General features: G+C 35.1%; 2 protein-coding genes across 2 annotated transcripts; both read right to left on the bottom strand.

Annotated features, from left to right (window-relative positions):
- Positions 1 to 269: 269 nt before the first annotated feature.
- Positions 270 to 2,043, bottom strand: LOC120091441 (mitochondrial zinc maintenance protein 1, mitochondrial). Its single transcript, XM_039049468.1, has 2 exons — positions 1,743 to 2,043; positions 270 to 604 (listed from the first exon to the last, which is right to left on the bottom strand). Exons 1-2 carry the CDS (start codon positions 1,978 to 1,980, stop codon positions 528 to 530), a joined length of 315 nt encoding a protein of 104 aa, XP_038905396.1. The 5' UTR covers positions 1,981 to 2,043; the 3' UTR covers positions 270 to 527.
- Positions 2,044 to 5,623: 3,580 nt separating this feature from the next.
- Positions 5,624 to 8,919, bottom strand: LOC120091971. The gene is made up of 2 exons (XM_039050155.1): positions 8,065 to 8,919; positions 5,624 to 6,100 (listed from the first exon to the last, which is right to left on the bottom strand). Exons 1-2 carry the CDS (start codon positions 8,765 to 8,767, stop codon positions 5,994 to 5,996), a joined length of 810 nt encoding a protein of 269 aa, XP_038906083.1. The 5' UTR covers positions 8,768 to 8,919; the 3' UTR covers positions 5,624 to 5,993.
- Positions 8,920 to 13,244: the final 4,325 nt, after the last annotated feature.

The following is a 13,244-nucleotide window of genomic DNA, read 5'->3' as shown; positions in this document are numbered from 1 at the left end:
TTACCACAATTTTTGTAAAATATATATAGATAAAATAATAATAATTATTATTATTATATAAATATAAATATATAATATATTCATCGGGGTGGGCGGGGAATATAATCCTTGTCCCCGTCCCCGTTTAGTCATAGAAAATTAATTCCTAAGTAGGTGGTCACCATGAATTGAATCCTTGACCTCTTAGCCATTTATTGAAACTACATCTCCCTTTTTACCACTAGGCCAATCCATGATGGTTTACTATTTAAACATGATTAAAGCCAATCTTCTTGATACAATTCATTCTGGAAAATTTCATTCACTTAAAAGAGTTTTAAGCCAAAATATTAACTTTGGAGTCCAACGCAAGAATCATAGCAATCAAGTAGATTTAACCGAGCACAAATAAAATGAACCAACAAAAGGAAACAGAAAAATGTTCCAAGTCCTTCCGGGGGCAAGAGCAAATGATTAGTCAAGCCAATAAATAGCTGGAAGTTAGAACAATTGTCGAAGAGAAACTCAGCAACCATCGCCTCACCTCCTCACGTAGATTTGCGCAGAAGCTCTTCAGAAGGAACTTCTAGTGTTGCACCAGCATGATCTTTACTCGGCTTCATTTCTGCATAGCAATATCCATGAATCATATTTGGCTCTCAGATTTTATTAATAAGGTTAAAAAGTGGATTTTTCTATGGATGACCTACTTTTGGAGGCTCGGATGAGAGTTGACCAAACTTTTGAAAACGAAGTTTCTTTTCTTTTACCTTTCTGCTTACGTCATCATGGGATAAAACTTCCAAAACAACCAAAGATGGAAGCATGATGGGCTTCTCTCCTCAATTCTTGCTCACGGATTGCGCTTCAATTCTCACTCTCAGATTCTCATGCATGGTCCTTTTTTCATCTTCCGTCTTCCTTCCACATCCTTTCATGCTTGCTCCTCATGAGCGAGAATCCAGGAACGCGAGCGAGAGATCAAGGAGAGAAACACCATTATGGCATGCATCTTTGCTTGTTTTGGTAATTTCACCTTAACATAAGCAAAAAGTAAAAAAAACTTGGGTTTCCAAAAGTTTGGTCAAAATCTCATATGGGCCTCCAGAAATAGGCAATCGATTCAAAATCCCAACTTTTAGGACGTTTGACATGTTAAGTTAGAACCTGGAAAAGTCATCTGATTCATATAGATTTTTATAATTCAAAGTTAAGAACTCAAACTTCTGTTTCATATATGGGTTTGTGACGTTTGTCTATCCCAATTTGTGAATTTGTCAATAACAGTTAACTCTCCATCCAGCTTAGGAATGACTCAATAGGTTAAGGCATTGTTAATCTCCTTCAAAGGTATGAAGTTTGAATCTTCCACTGCTATCCTAGTTAAGCAATAAGAATCCAGATTACACAAACTTGGGATTCTACAACCTATTATACGATACAAACACAATTCACTTTCAATTCCTAATCTAAGGCTTCATAAACACTGGCCTAGTAGAATTAAGATCCAAATATGAAATAACCCCAGAAGAGTCCACAATAGTTTCTAGCGTTTTTCTACGAACCCACTAGCTTTCAGTAAATAAAAAAGGGAAAAAAATTGGGTGAAGCATTTTATCAAACATGTGGGGTGCAGTGCGTTCATTTCAAATTCGCAATCCGGTTAGCCAAGTGCTTGATTAGTTGTTGGTTTTATTCGTTCAAGTCATCGAGGAGGAACACCGTAAATGAATCGGAAAGTAAAAAAGGAGGAGGTACAATACCATAGCCGCCGCGAGAAGTGAGCTTGGCCTGAACGATCATATTGGAGATGAAATGGGAGGCCTCCCGAGCTTCTTCGAGCAGTTTGCGAATCTCGGCCTCGGAGGTCACATGGCGGCTCTCCTCGAACTTCCGGCGGACCTCGGAGGCTGACTCGGTGAGCATCAATGTGTCGCCGGCGAAGGATTTCTTGGTTGCCCTGAGCAACGCTCTGTAGGCGCTTAGAACTTCCCCTTTCATGATCCCTCTTGAAATTGGTTTCTGTGCTTCCTCGGAAACAAAAAAGCGCCCAAAAGGCCACGACGTCGTTTCATTCAAATACCTTATACCTCTTGATTTATTTTTTTTATTTTCTTTTGTCCCCCATTTTATTATGATCCAAATTTAGTCACATTGTGACCCACTTTCCAAAAACAATAAAAATTAATATTTTACTTATATCATAAAGTACTGTCAAACGTTAAATTCTTCTCGCAGATATGTATCATTTGCAAATTGATGATATCAACGATTACAAGGCACATCACACTTTTCATAAAAAAAAAAAAAAAAAAAAAAAAAAAATAGAAATTATCACCCATTGTTAAAATATCACGATATTATGATTTTTTTCGAATGTGAAATCACGAATCAATTTAGGATGAGTGAGAACCCGCAATTGCAAATGACAATTGACATGGGTTAATGATTTGTAATCTAAGCAAAATGTTAGTTTTCATTGCTTTCAAAATCTGATTCTTTTGACATTAACAAGATCAAATTTGGGTCATCCATACAAAAATCTCAATTATTTTTGTGTAAAGTACATAATCCTCAAAGTTTGAACCATGTGCCTATTTGGTGAAGTTTCAAAAGAGACTTTTAATTCATGAAGTTTGAAAAAAATGTAATGAATGATACTTAAATTGACTAGTTGACTAACGAAAAATTGACATGATCATCGGACTAGGAGTAGGTGACAAAATATGATAGTTCTATACTTTCTTTTGTTGGTGGTGTGACAATAAGATGACAACATGTTGGTGGTATAATTTTTTTCAACCGATCATCATTGTCAAATTGATGAGTCAATTCTCATAAGAAAATATGAATTCCAACAATGCGAAAGAAGATCACTCTCCAAGAAATTACCTACCATATCGGTTGTATAATCTATTACCTAACCAAACCCACAGAAAGCAATACACAATAGAAAAGTGATTCTTATAAAGAAAGTCACATCGAGAGACATCTTTATCTGAGGAAGAGATTCCGTCGTTCAACTCCCCGTAAATGATATTGGGAACAAATAATTCATCCTCACAATCCAAAAACAAAAGAGAGACAACTTCTTATTTCAATGATTTTGAAAACATGATAATTTACATTAATTTTAGCGCGTAGGAAGGACATGGAAGCTACCCTTTGACGAATGCAAGAAATGTTGCAGCCAAAACCAAAATAGTAGTACTGAAGAAGAGTAGATGAAGATGAAGAGAAGAAAAGAAAGATTAAGGATGGATATGCTACATCATTTATCATCTCATTGTCCAATTATTTATGTATGAAACTAATCTATTTTGCCATCGGATCTTACTAATCACCCGCTAATGATCATAACACTTTTTCATTATTCAACTAACAGTCAAGTGACTTTAGGGACCATTTACAACATGTGTTCAAACCTTAAAGACAAAGAATATGTTTGGATTAACTTTCCAAGTGTTTAAACAATGTTTATAAATGAAAAAAAAAATATATTTATAAATATTTAAAAAAATCAATCCAAACAAGCCCTAAAAATATCATTTTTGAAACCTCATTTATGATCAAATAGATACTTACTTCAAATCTCAAAAATTAAAAATATATTTTTTTCCAAAATATTAAACTCAATCCCTGAGATTTCAAAAGGCAGGTATTTGAAGATAGACTGCCCATTTATCATCATTTATTTATTTCATTTTGTAAACAAAAATAGTATCCTAGTGTTATCTTAATTTATTAACATTTTAGCTTTTGCATGCTCCCTTTGGCCATTTTACCCAATTTTTTCCCACTTTATCCCATCATTGTTCATTGATACAACTTAAGCTCACTCCCATCTAGTTTTGGAGTATTAAAGCCCTTTTGCTCATCATTTCGACTCTCTTTGGTAGTTATTTAAATTTGATTTGATAATCATTTTATTTTTTTTATTTTTTTAAATTAAATATATATATATATATAACTTCCATTATCAAATTTCTTCATTTGTTATATATCTTTTATCAATGATTTAAAAAATCAAGCCAAATTTTGAAAATTAAAAAAAGTAATTTATATATATATATATTTTAAATTTAACTAAAAATTCAACTAAGGTATTTAGGGAAGATGCAAATCATGGTCAAAAAATGAAAAGAAAAAATTTTCAAAAACAAAAACAAAAAACGAAATGGTTACCAAATATTTTTTTTTTTTAAAAAAAAATTAAGTCTATAAACTCTACTTTTATATCCAAATTTGTTCCTTTACTATCTACTTTTTATCAATGGTTTAAAAAATAAGTCAAAATTTAAAAAATAAAAAAAGTAGCTTTTAAAATTTTGTTTTTATTTTTAGAATTTGGCTAAGAATTCAACCATTGTATTTAAGAAATATATAAGTTATTATAAGAAATTGGTAAAAAATAGACTTAATTTTCAAAAATCAAAAATAAAAAACGAGACCTTCATTATGTGTATATGTGCATCTTTCTTCAATACAATGATTGAATTCTTAACCAAATTTCAAAAACAAAATCAAGATTTTAAAAACTATTTTTTAAAATTTTTTAAATTTTGCTTGATTTTTTAAACCATTGCCAAAATATAGATAACAAAAAAAAAAATTTAGATGTAAAAGTAATATCTATAGGTTTAGTTTTCAAGTTACCAAATGGAATCTAAATTATTTATTTTGTTATCGGGATATTAAAGAATGTTTTCAAAATCCAAACCAAAATTAAAAAAATAAAATGTTATTTCTTAGAATTTGATTGCCTAAAAATTGAAATTATGGTTAAGAAATTGCAAGAAAATAAGCACAATTAGTAAGAATCAATGGCTAGCAAATAAAATTGTGAAAATTACCTTTCTATTCCATGATTTTTAAAGAATAGATATGTTTGATCTCTAAATTTTCAAAATATATTATATTTTTAGTCTCCAAATTTTTAAGTATAGACACATTTAATCATCGCCTTTACAAAATTTACATTTTTAACCTCCAATTTTTCTAGATTAGACTTAAAACATCCCTAATATGTGTGTGTATATATATATATATATATATATAAAAGTAATGATATGACATATTGAATTATAAAAAATAAGTTTAAAATATAATTTTAGACAAAAAGTGAATTTTAAGTATGACTTTTCTAATTTAAATAATAAAAAAATTACTTTTAAAACATTTTAAAATTATTTTTAAAAACTTAATTGGCTAATAGTGTATTTTAAAAATTCAAAGATCAAAACACATACCTCAAAAATTAGAAATATATTTTTTTAAAAACTCAGACACCAAACACCAAACATCCGTATTTTCAAAATTTAAGAACTAAAAATATAACATTATTTTATTATTTTATTTTATTTTTTATAGATGGTAGATACTCATGGAACTTTACTCCAATGAATGGCAATTATTCTCCACTCAGACAGCATTACATCTATTTGATGATTTTCATTAGGATATTAATTGAACTTAAAAAGTTCTAGGTATATTCAAACTACGTAGTGTGAAAAAAATGTAATCAGCTCGGCCATACCACGTGTACTAGTTTAATTTAGCTAAGAGTTGGGACCATTATAGAATTTAGTAAAAATATAGGGGCCAAGCCAAAGTAAAAAAAAAAAGAAAAAAAAGAAAAAAAAAGGAAAATAGAATCAGTGGTCAAAAGTTGTATTTACTAAGTTGACTTGAGAACTCAAGCCTTTTTTCACAGCTGTCAAGACACTGAGACAGATACAAAAGAGTTTAACTAAAGCTGAGAAAATATCAAGATAATTTGGCAATGTGATTATGTTTTCTTCGTTGTAGATGCTTCAAAGGTGGTGTTCTAAAGTTCATAGCAGCAATGGATCTATCCACAAAATCTAGATGCTGTAAACTGCAAAGCAGACTCAAAACTGGGGAACCTTTACTTTGGATTTCAAAAATTCAGGTCTTAGAGGCATACCAGCAGGTAGGGACCACCATCAGCATCAGGAGTATTCAGTGTTAGTTGCTCGGTTTTGATGTTTGCTTCACCTCAAGGCATCGACCATTCTACATTCGTGCTTCTTACGACGACATCTATGGTGCGATTTCTGATCTGCAAATGTGTTCTCTCCTACAATTTCCATTTTAGAATCTGCATCAAATGCGAACTTATCAATCATCTCTTTAACTTGAATTTTGAACCAGAAAAAGGGGCCTGTGTGTACATATCAGAAATTCAGAATCGAATATTTAATCTTCCCATTGGTCATTGATATGCCAAAGGTTGTTTTGGGTGAAAGGAAGGTAGGAAATGCAGATTAAACAGGAGACAGTCATTTAAGGAAGAAGACAGGTAAATGAACTTGTAAAGTTCTACTAACAACAAAGAGAGATTTATTGAGGGGGCTGCTGGATTTTCTATGATATGTTATGTTCTCATCTTTCAATGAAATATACTCTAGGACATAAATTGCCCAACGTTGTCATAATCAAAAGCATAGATGAAAAGTTAACAATTATATAAATGCCTAGATAAGATAAAATTCATATACAAAACCGAATGTAATAAAAATACTACATCCACAAACCATCCATCTCTAACACCTTAATTCAATTGTGGAGCCAGTCCCAAATTAGTTGTTCTTGGGGTTATTTGATCTTAAATACACAGGACACAGCACGATTTTTTATCACACGTTTTGCTATCTTTTTAAACAAATCCACCAACAGAACTAGAATAAGAAAACAACACAATTTAATGTCATTAGAGGTGAAGCTTTCATTGATATCCAAAGGTGAAACATAAAGTCGCCTGCCGTGGAGCATGAACCTCTATTAACTCTTTTCAAGCCAACAACAATATGAAGCCATGAATTACGAGGAATATAGTTTCCAGACCATAGAATGCTAAATATCAGATCAAAGGTTCATAAAGCTACTCAATTCAGATCTAGATCATGCTCCACAAATAAATGGACAAGTTTCACAAGCTGGTTACAATCTAGAAGTTGCCATGAACCTTTTCCATCAAGGTGCTATAAATCCCTCAACCATTAGCCGTTTTAAATAAACCCTCAAAAGTAAGCTCCGTTAAATTACAACATTAGTTTCCAAAGTTCAAAATTTTCGATTACGTCTCTATATTTGAATATCTCTTATTGTATACATCCTTCGGTAAAGGTTGAAGTGACATGTTAGACAACCTTCGGCTACAATCAGACAATAAAATGTCTGTCCAATCCAATATTCCTCTTTTTACTAGTGTATCAAACTCCTAGTACACTTCCTCACTCTATTTTGTTTATCATTTCAAGACAAATTGATAAAAGGATATGATATGATATGATAGGAACCGTGGAAGTCAAATTCGAAGTTAACATTTCAAGTTTTAAGGATTAGCCAATAAATCTCAAAATCTAAGAAGCCGGATAGACACAGATGCATGGTTTAGACACCACCTTTTAAAAATCTGGGACGTGGCAGATATAAAAGAATACATATATATATAAACTTTTTTTTATATGTATACGGAAATTCAGAGTTAATAAATAACTTATATTTATTCAAACACAAATGGCATAGGTAACATCATTTACATTCAAGTAAATTAATTTACATTGTTTATTTTAGAAATAATGTATTTTTTAAACAATTTTACATATATTATTTGGAAAAATTTTGAAATTCAAAGGTATAAATGAATAGACATACTAGAAATGTAAGCTAAAGTACATGGCATTGGTAAATCATCACGGATTGACTCAGTGGTAAAAAGAAGATATAGTCTCAATAAATGGTTAAGAGGTCAAGGATTCAATCCATGGTGACCATCTACCTATGAATTAATTTATGGTATTGGTATAATTTAACCAAAATGTATGCTTGAGAAACTTATATGTCCATTAATTAGGCTTAGCAATGGGAGGTCCGGATCCTTGTCCCCAAGATTTGTTGTACTAAAACAAGTATCTAAGAAGGGATCCAACAAGTGTCCCAACAGCATTGTATGAGCCAACATCAACATTTAAAAGTAAATTTGTGGTCTAGTCTAAGCCATCGATGTGATTAACTAATGTGATCTCTAAAGATGAGAAGAAGAAGAGAAAGAAAACGAACCTCCTAGTCGTTCACCCCACAGCAACAATCTGGCATCCTCATCCTCTTCATCGATCTCATCACCATATCCAAATTCACCATCTCCACGATAACCAGGCTCACTACCATATCCAGACTCATTCCCCTGAGCATCAAAACCCCCATTAGAAGAACCAAACCCAGAACCCAAATGATCCTTCTCCTCTCTCTCCCTCCTCGAATTCTTCGCTTCACTCACATCTGACGACCAATTTGCATCTCCATTCACAAACAACTCCCCACTCGAATCAGTCCCAACCGCCAGAGGAAAATCCGAGCAAGTCCCATGAGCCGCCGAAGCCCCAACAGAGCAACACCGTCTAGTCCCACTCCGATCACTACTCCGCCCAGAAACAGACCTAGACCCACGTCGGCGCCGCTTCCTAGCAATCAATCGCAAGCTCCGACGGGTGTAACAGCCAGCGGCAATAGAAGGCTTGTCGTCGTCAATCAAACTGAGGGCGGACATGTCAATGGCGTCGACATTGAAAGAGGTAGTTCGATCGGAGAGACAAGGGCGCTTGGTGTGGAGAGGAGTGGAAGAGTAGTAGGGTTTAGAGTTGGTGGGAGCTGAGGAATGGGTGTCGGAATCTAGGGTTTTGGGGAGGTGGAAAGGGCTCCAACCATGGAGCTTGAGAGTACAGGAGTCAATGGATTGGCGGGAATCTAGGGCTCTGCGAGACATGGGGAAGAATGGAAAATAGGGTTTCAGAGATGGAAAGACATGATCGAATTGTATAAGAGAAAACGAGGGAGAAGAGGGAGAAAGGAGACGGGAATGTGTAGAGTACAGTTCCCTCCAATCTCCAACATTTCCGCCATTGCTTGTATTTATGCTTAATTTCGTATACAGATCACTCAGGACTCCGGAGAATCTAATCTACGGCTTTTACTTCTATTTACCTACTTTACTATTCTCCATACTTTGGAATTTTCTAGTAGATTTGAGAATAAACTATACATATACTTTACACCCTTAAACTTAGAGTTGTATCGATATAAATTCTATAATTAATTACAATATTATTTATTAAAAAAAGATTATATTATTACTATTTTAAATTCTATTTGTTTAGTATTTACTATTTCCTACTCATCATTTCTTTCTTTTCTTGTTACCATATGTCATGGGGTCAATTTCGAAGAGGATTTTTTCACCATTCACATGCAGCCTAAGAAGGTTCCTTAGTTCAATCTCCTAATTTTGCCTGTAAAGTACTCACAACACATTTGATTGCTCACATAAGGGGTTTGATCACGAACCAGACACTTATGGCTAAGTAAGGATAGAAAAAGAGAAACACGAGTATGGTGGCAATGTCGCCTATAATAAACTTAGGAACGAAACAACCACACAATATAACTCTCTTGTAACTTACAAGACTTATGAGAATAAAATGCTCTTATAAGACTTTCCACCATAAAAGAAAACCTTTTGGGCATTCTTAAGACTCCTTTTATAGTTGTTGATGGGAGAGAGGGAGTGGGGAGAAAGATAGATGTGGCAAGTGGGCTAGTGGGGTGGCAAGCACCCACCTCCCTTACAAATACGAGCCTATTCATCATGATTTTGTAGTTGTAATTATCCTAAGAAAAATATCATGGTCATGCCCATTAACAAGTAACTACTCACATCTTGGGTGTTTACTCCACTCTCCCAGTATTTGATAACCATTCACTCATTCACGTTTTTTGGATAACCACCTATGATCTTTGGAATAACCTCCCATGATCTAACAAGCCACCCATTTTAGAAGTAATTTCCCATGTTCTTGGAATAACCTCCTATAATCATGAATAACTACCAATCATGCCACCAAAATCACTAACCACCTCACCCATGTTTTACACCACTTCAACTAACTTCCAAGTGGCTTTGTTAGTGTAGTTGGATAAGTACACTTAGTAATAAACTTCTATTATTAAGTGTCTTACAAAATTACCTTGTCACGTGCCATGCATATATGTAATCTAACTAAGATTGTTGGGTTGCATTTTTGCTCACCTTGGACCAAGCCTTACTTGCACCCAAGTGCCCACCCAATCACTTGTGCCAGATAGGCACTAATGCTACACCTCCCACACACATGACGAACGTGCCTGCTACTTGTTGTTTGATGCTTATCTGTCAGTCGTTGCGCACACATAACACTCCTCTCTGTTGTGTTGTGTCACTGCCTGTTTAGGCCATGCCCGCACGCACCCCTTAGGTGCTTATAAGGTCCCATGCATTTTGTCTATGTCGCGTGCTTGGTCGCCCCTTGAGTGAACGCCTTGGCACTCTTGTATGCTCCACCTGCTCACTGAATGCATGTGCTAACCTCTAAGAAAGTGGCGTGGGCCGCCTGCCCACACTATGCCTTGTGTCACACAAACCTCACATTAACTTGTTGTGCGCTAGCCCGCATGTCTCCACACCTTGGGCACGTGTCGTGGCTTGTTAGGATTGGTGTCTTAATTCTCCCGAAGTCTCGTTGTTTGTAATTTATACACATTGTTATGAATAAAATAAGAGTTATTTCATTCTAGCATTTATTCATATCCAATAAACAAAGCTCCATGGTTATTGTATGAAAACTTAAGCATGTATATGAGATATATAAGTGGATCATGCCTTAAGTGATAACCTAAATAGGTCTGTAGTATAAAGATTAAGGTGGGATACCTGATCCTGGTGACACTACGGATACAATCCGCTTTGTAGAGGTTTGCAAATGTTGTAAACTACTACAGATGGTAGATTCTAACCATTCATGTGGAGACATGCGAGCAGGGGTGTCCTATATAAAGAATTTCTATAAGTCCGGACCACGAGATGACTAGTCTCTGTACATAACGTCGTTGATACTGGAGACATACATCTCACCAAAACGACCATAGGTGACATGACCCAAATCCTGAGTGTTTTGGGAACTCCTGTCTTTGGGGCGGTCCTTTGATTAGTATGGGTGAGAGTGGCCAGATTACCAACTCAAATGCCTACCTTTTTGGGGACTTGTCTGATTTTGGAGCTGGGAACTCAGTTACACAAGATGGAATTCACTCTTTCCTCGAAGCAGGGTAAATAGATAGATTGATCCCTTAAGATCTGATTCCAGGGCTTGAACATAGTGGCCACTAAAGAAAATCGAACACGAGGATTTCTATGAGCAGTGGAATAGATCATTCCAAATTACAATAATGTATGAACATTATAAATTACAGTCGTAAACAAAACAAATGGTTATGCATTCATTACAGAAATTACAACATGAAAATACAAATAGACAAGAAGAATGCTACAAACGTTTTTCGACTAATGCTCAAACATAGCAACCTCGAACCCTCGAACAACCCAACTGCTATGTAGCACAAACACCGCACACTCGTCCTATGTGATCGTCTCGATCACGAACACCCCCAACAGCACGAACGGCCTCCACAGAACCTCGACGGCGTCAAGTTGAGTATGACACCACCAAGAAGGGTATCTTGGTATTCTCGGTGTGAGAATCCAGAGGATGGGCTCTGTGTGGACTTGGTTTGAGGTAGAAGAAGGAGAAAACAACAATCATGTACACGATTGGGCAAGTGGGCGATGGTTGAAACCTATCGTATAGGTCGATGCCCAATCGTTTAGCAAAAACTAAGTAATCGTCTAGCAAAAGCTAAGCAATCGTTTAGCTCATCGTTTAGCAGCGTGTCTGTCGCTTACAAACACTACACGATCGGTTACCTTTTATCAAGCTGTCGCTTAGTAAATCCGATTTACATGATAGCTTCCGTGAGTTTACGAGAGAGAAAAAACTCAAAATCAATTTTGCAAAAAACTTACTAAAATTAGGAAAATAATTTTTCTTTTATCTCATGGTTACTATGAACCACCAATAACCTCCCACTCAATTGGTTATTAGAGAAAAAGATTTAATTATCCAAAAATTAATATTATTACAAATATAAATGATAACCAATTTATCATACTATATTTATAACCTATAGTTTTAATATTTCATCTCATGAAACATATAAACCATAGTTCTTTTTCTATTCCATGGTACTTAATGTTAATCTCATTTATATTAATCCTCCATTAGATGTATCTCATACACCATACCGGTCATATCATATATAATCGAATTACCTCTTGTCAATTTGAACATTTCAAATCAACACTAAGAACTGATCCTCAACTGAATCTATTGAGCTACCACGGGGACCTTATGAACCTGTAGCTCGAAGCTCTAACGGTACGTGAATAACGACTAAACTCTTTAATCACGGGATCCACCATCCATTAACTGTCAGACAATCCACTAAAGACCGAAAACGGAAGTCTCCTTACCACAGATATATTATGTGTCCATCTTAACCAATCAGCAGTGCGACAACCCTTCACATATCGCTCGTAAGTACAGCTCGGCCAATAACCGTTATGGCCTTGTAGTTACATCTAACTTCTTAAGTATCATTGATTCCTCTGATGAACATAAGTCATAGTCCTACTATGACCGTTCTTTCTTCCAAAGAGAAGTTGTAGCCACTATGTACAAGCCCTGGAATCAGCCCTTAAGGGAGCAATCTCTCTACTTATCCCTGATTCGGGAAAGGAGTGAATTCCATCTTGTGGATTGAGTTCCCAGCTCCCAGATTAGACAAGTTCCCAAAAAGGTAGGCATATTGAGTTGGCAATCTGACCACTCTCACCCATACTAATCAAAGGACTGCCCTCAAAGGCAGGAGTTCCCAAAACACTCAGGATTGAGGTCGTGTCATCTATGATCGTTCAGGTAAGATGTAAATCTCTAGTATCAATGGCGTTATATATAGAGTCTAGTCATCTCGTGGTCCAGTCTTATACAAACTCTTTGTATAGGACACCCTCGCTCGCACGTCTCCACATGAATGGTTAGGATCTACCATCTGTAGTAGTTTACAATACTTGCAAACCTCTACAAAACAGGCCTTATCCGTCGTGTCACCAGGATCAGGTATCCCACCTTAATCCTTATACTACAGACCTATTTAGGTTATCACTTCATGCCTGATCCACTTGTATATCACGTATACATGCTTAAGTTCACACAAGATAACCAAGGAGCTTTGTTTATTGGATATGAGTAAATGCCAGAATTAAATAACATTTATTTTATTCATCAAACAATGTGTATCTTTATAAAACAACA

The sequence above is a fragment of the Benincasa hispida genome, chromosome 11, assembly GCF_009727055.1.
Source record: "Benincasa hispida cultivar B227 chromosome 11, ASM972705v1, whole genome shotgun sequence".
Taxonomy (NCBI): Eukaryota; Viridiplantae; Streptophyta; class Magnoliopsida; order Cucurbitales; family Cucurbitaceae; genus Benincasa; species Benincasa hispida.
The sequence above is the reverse complement of the archived record's forward strand: the minus strand, read 5'-3'. Positions and strand labels throughout refer to the sequence as shown.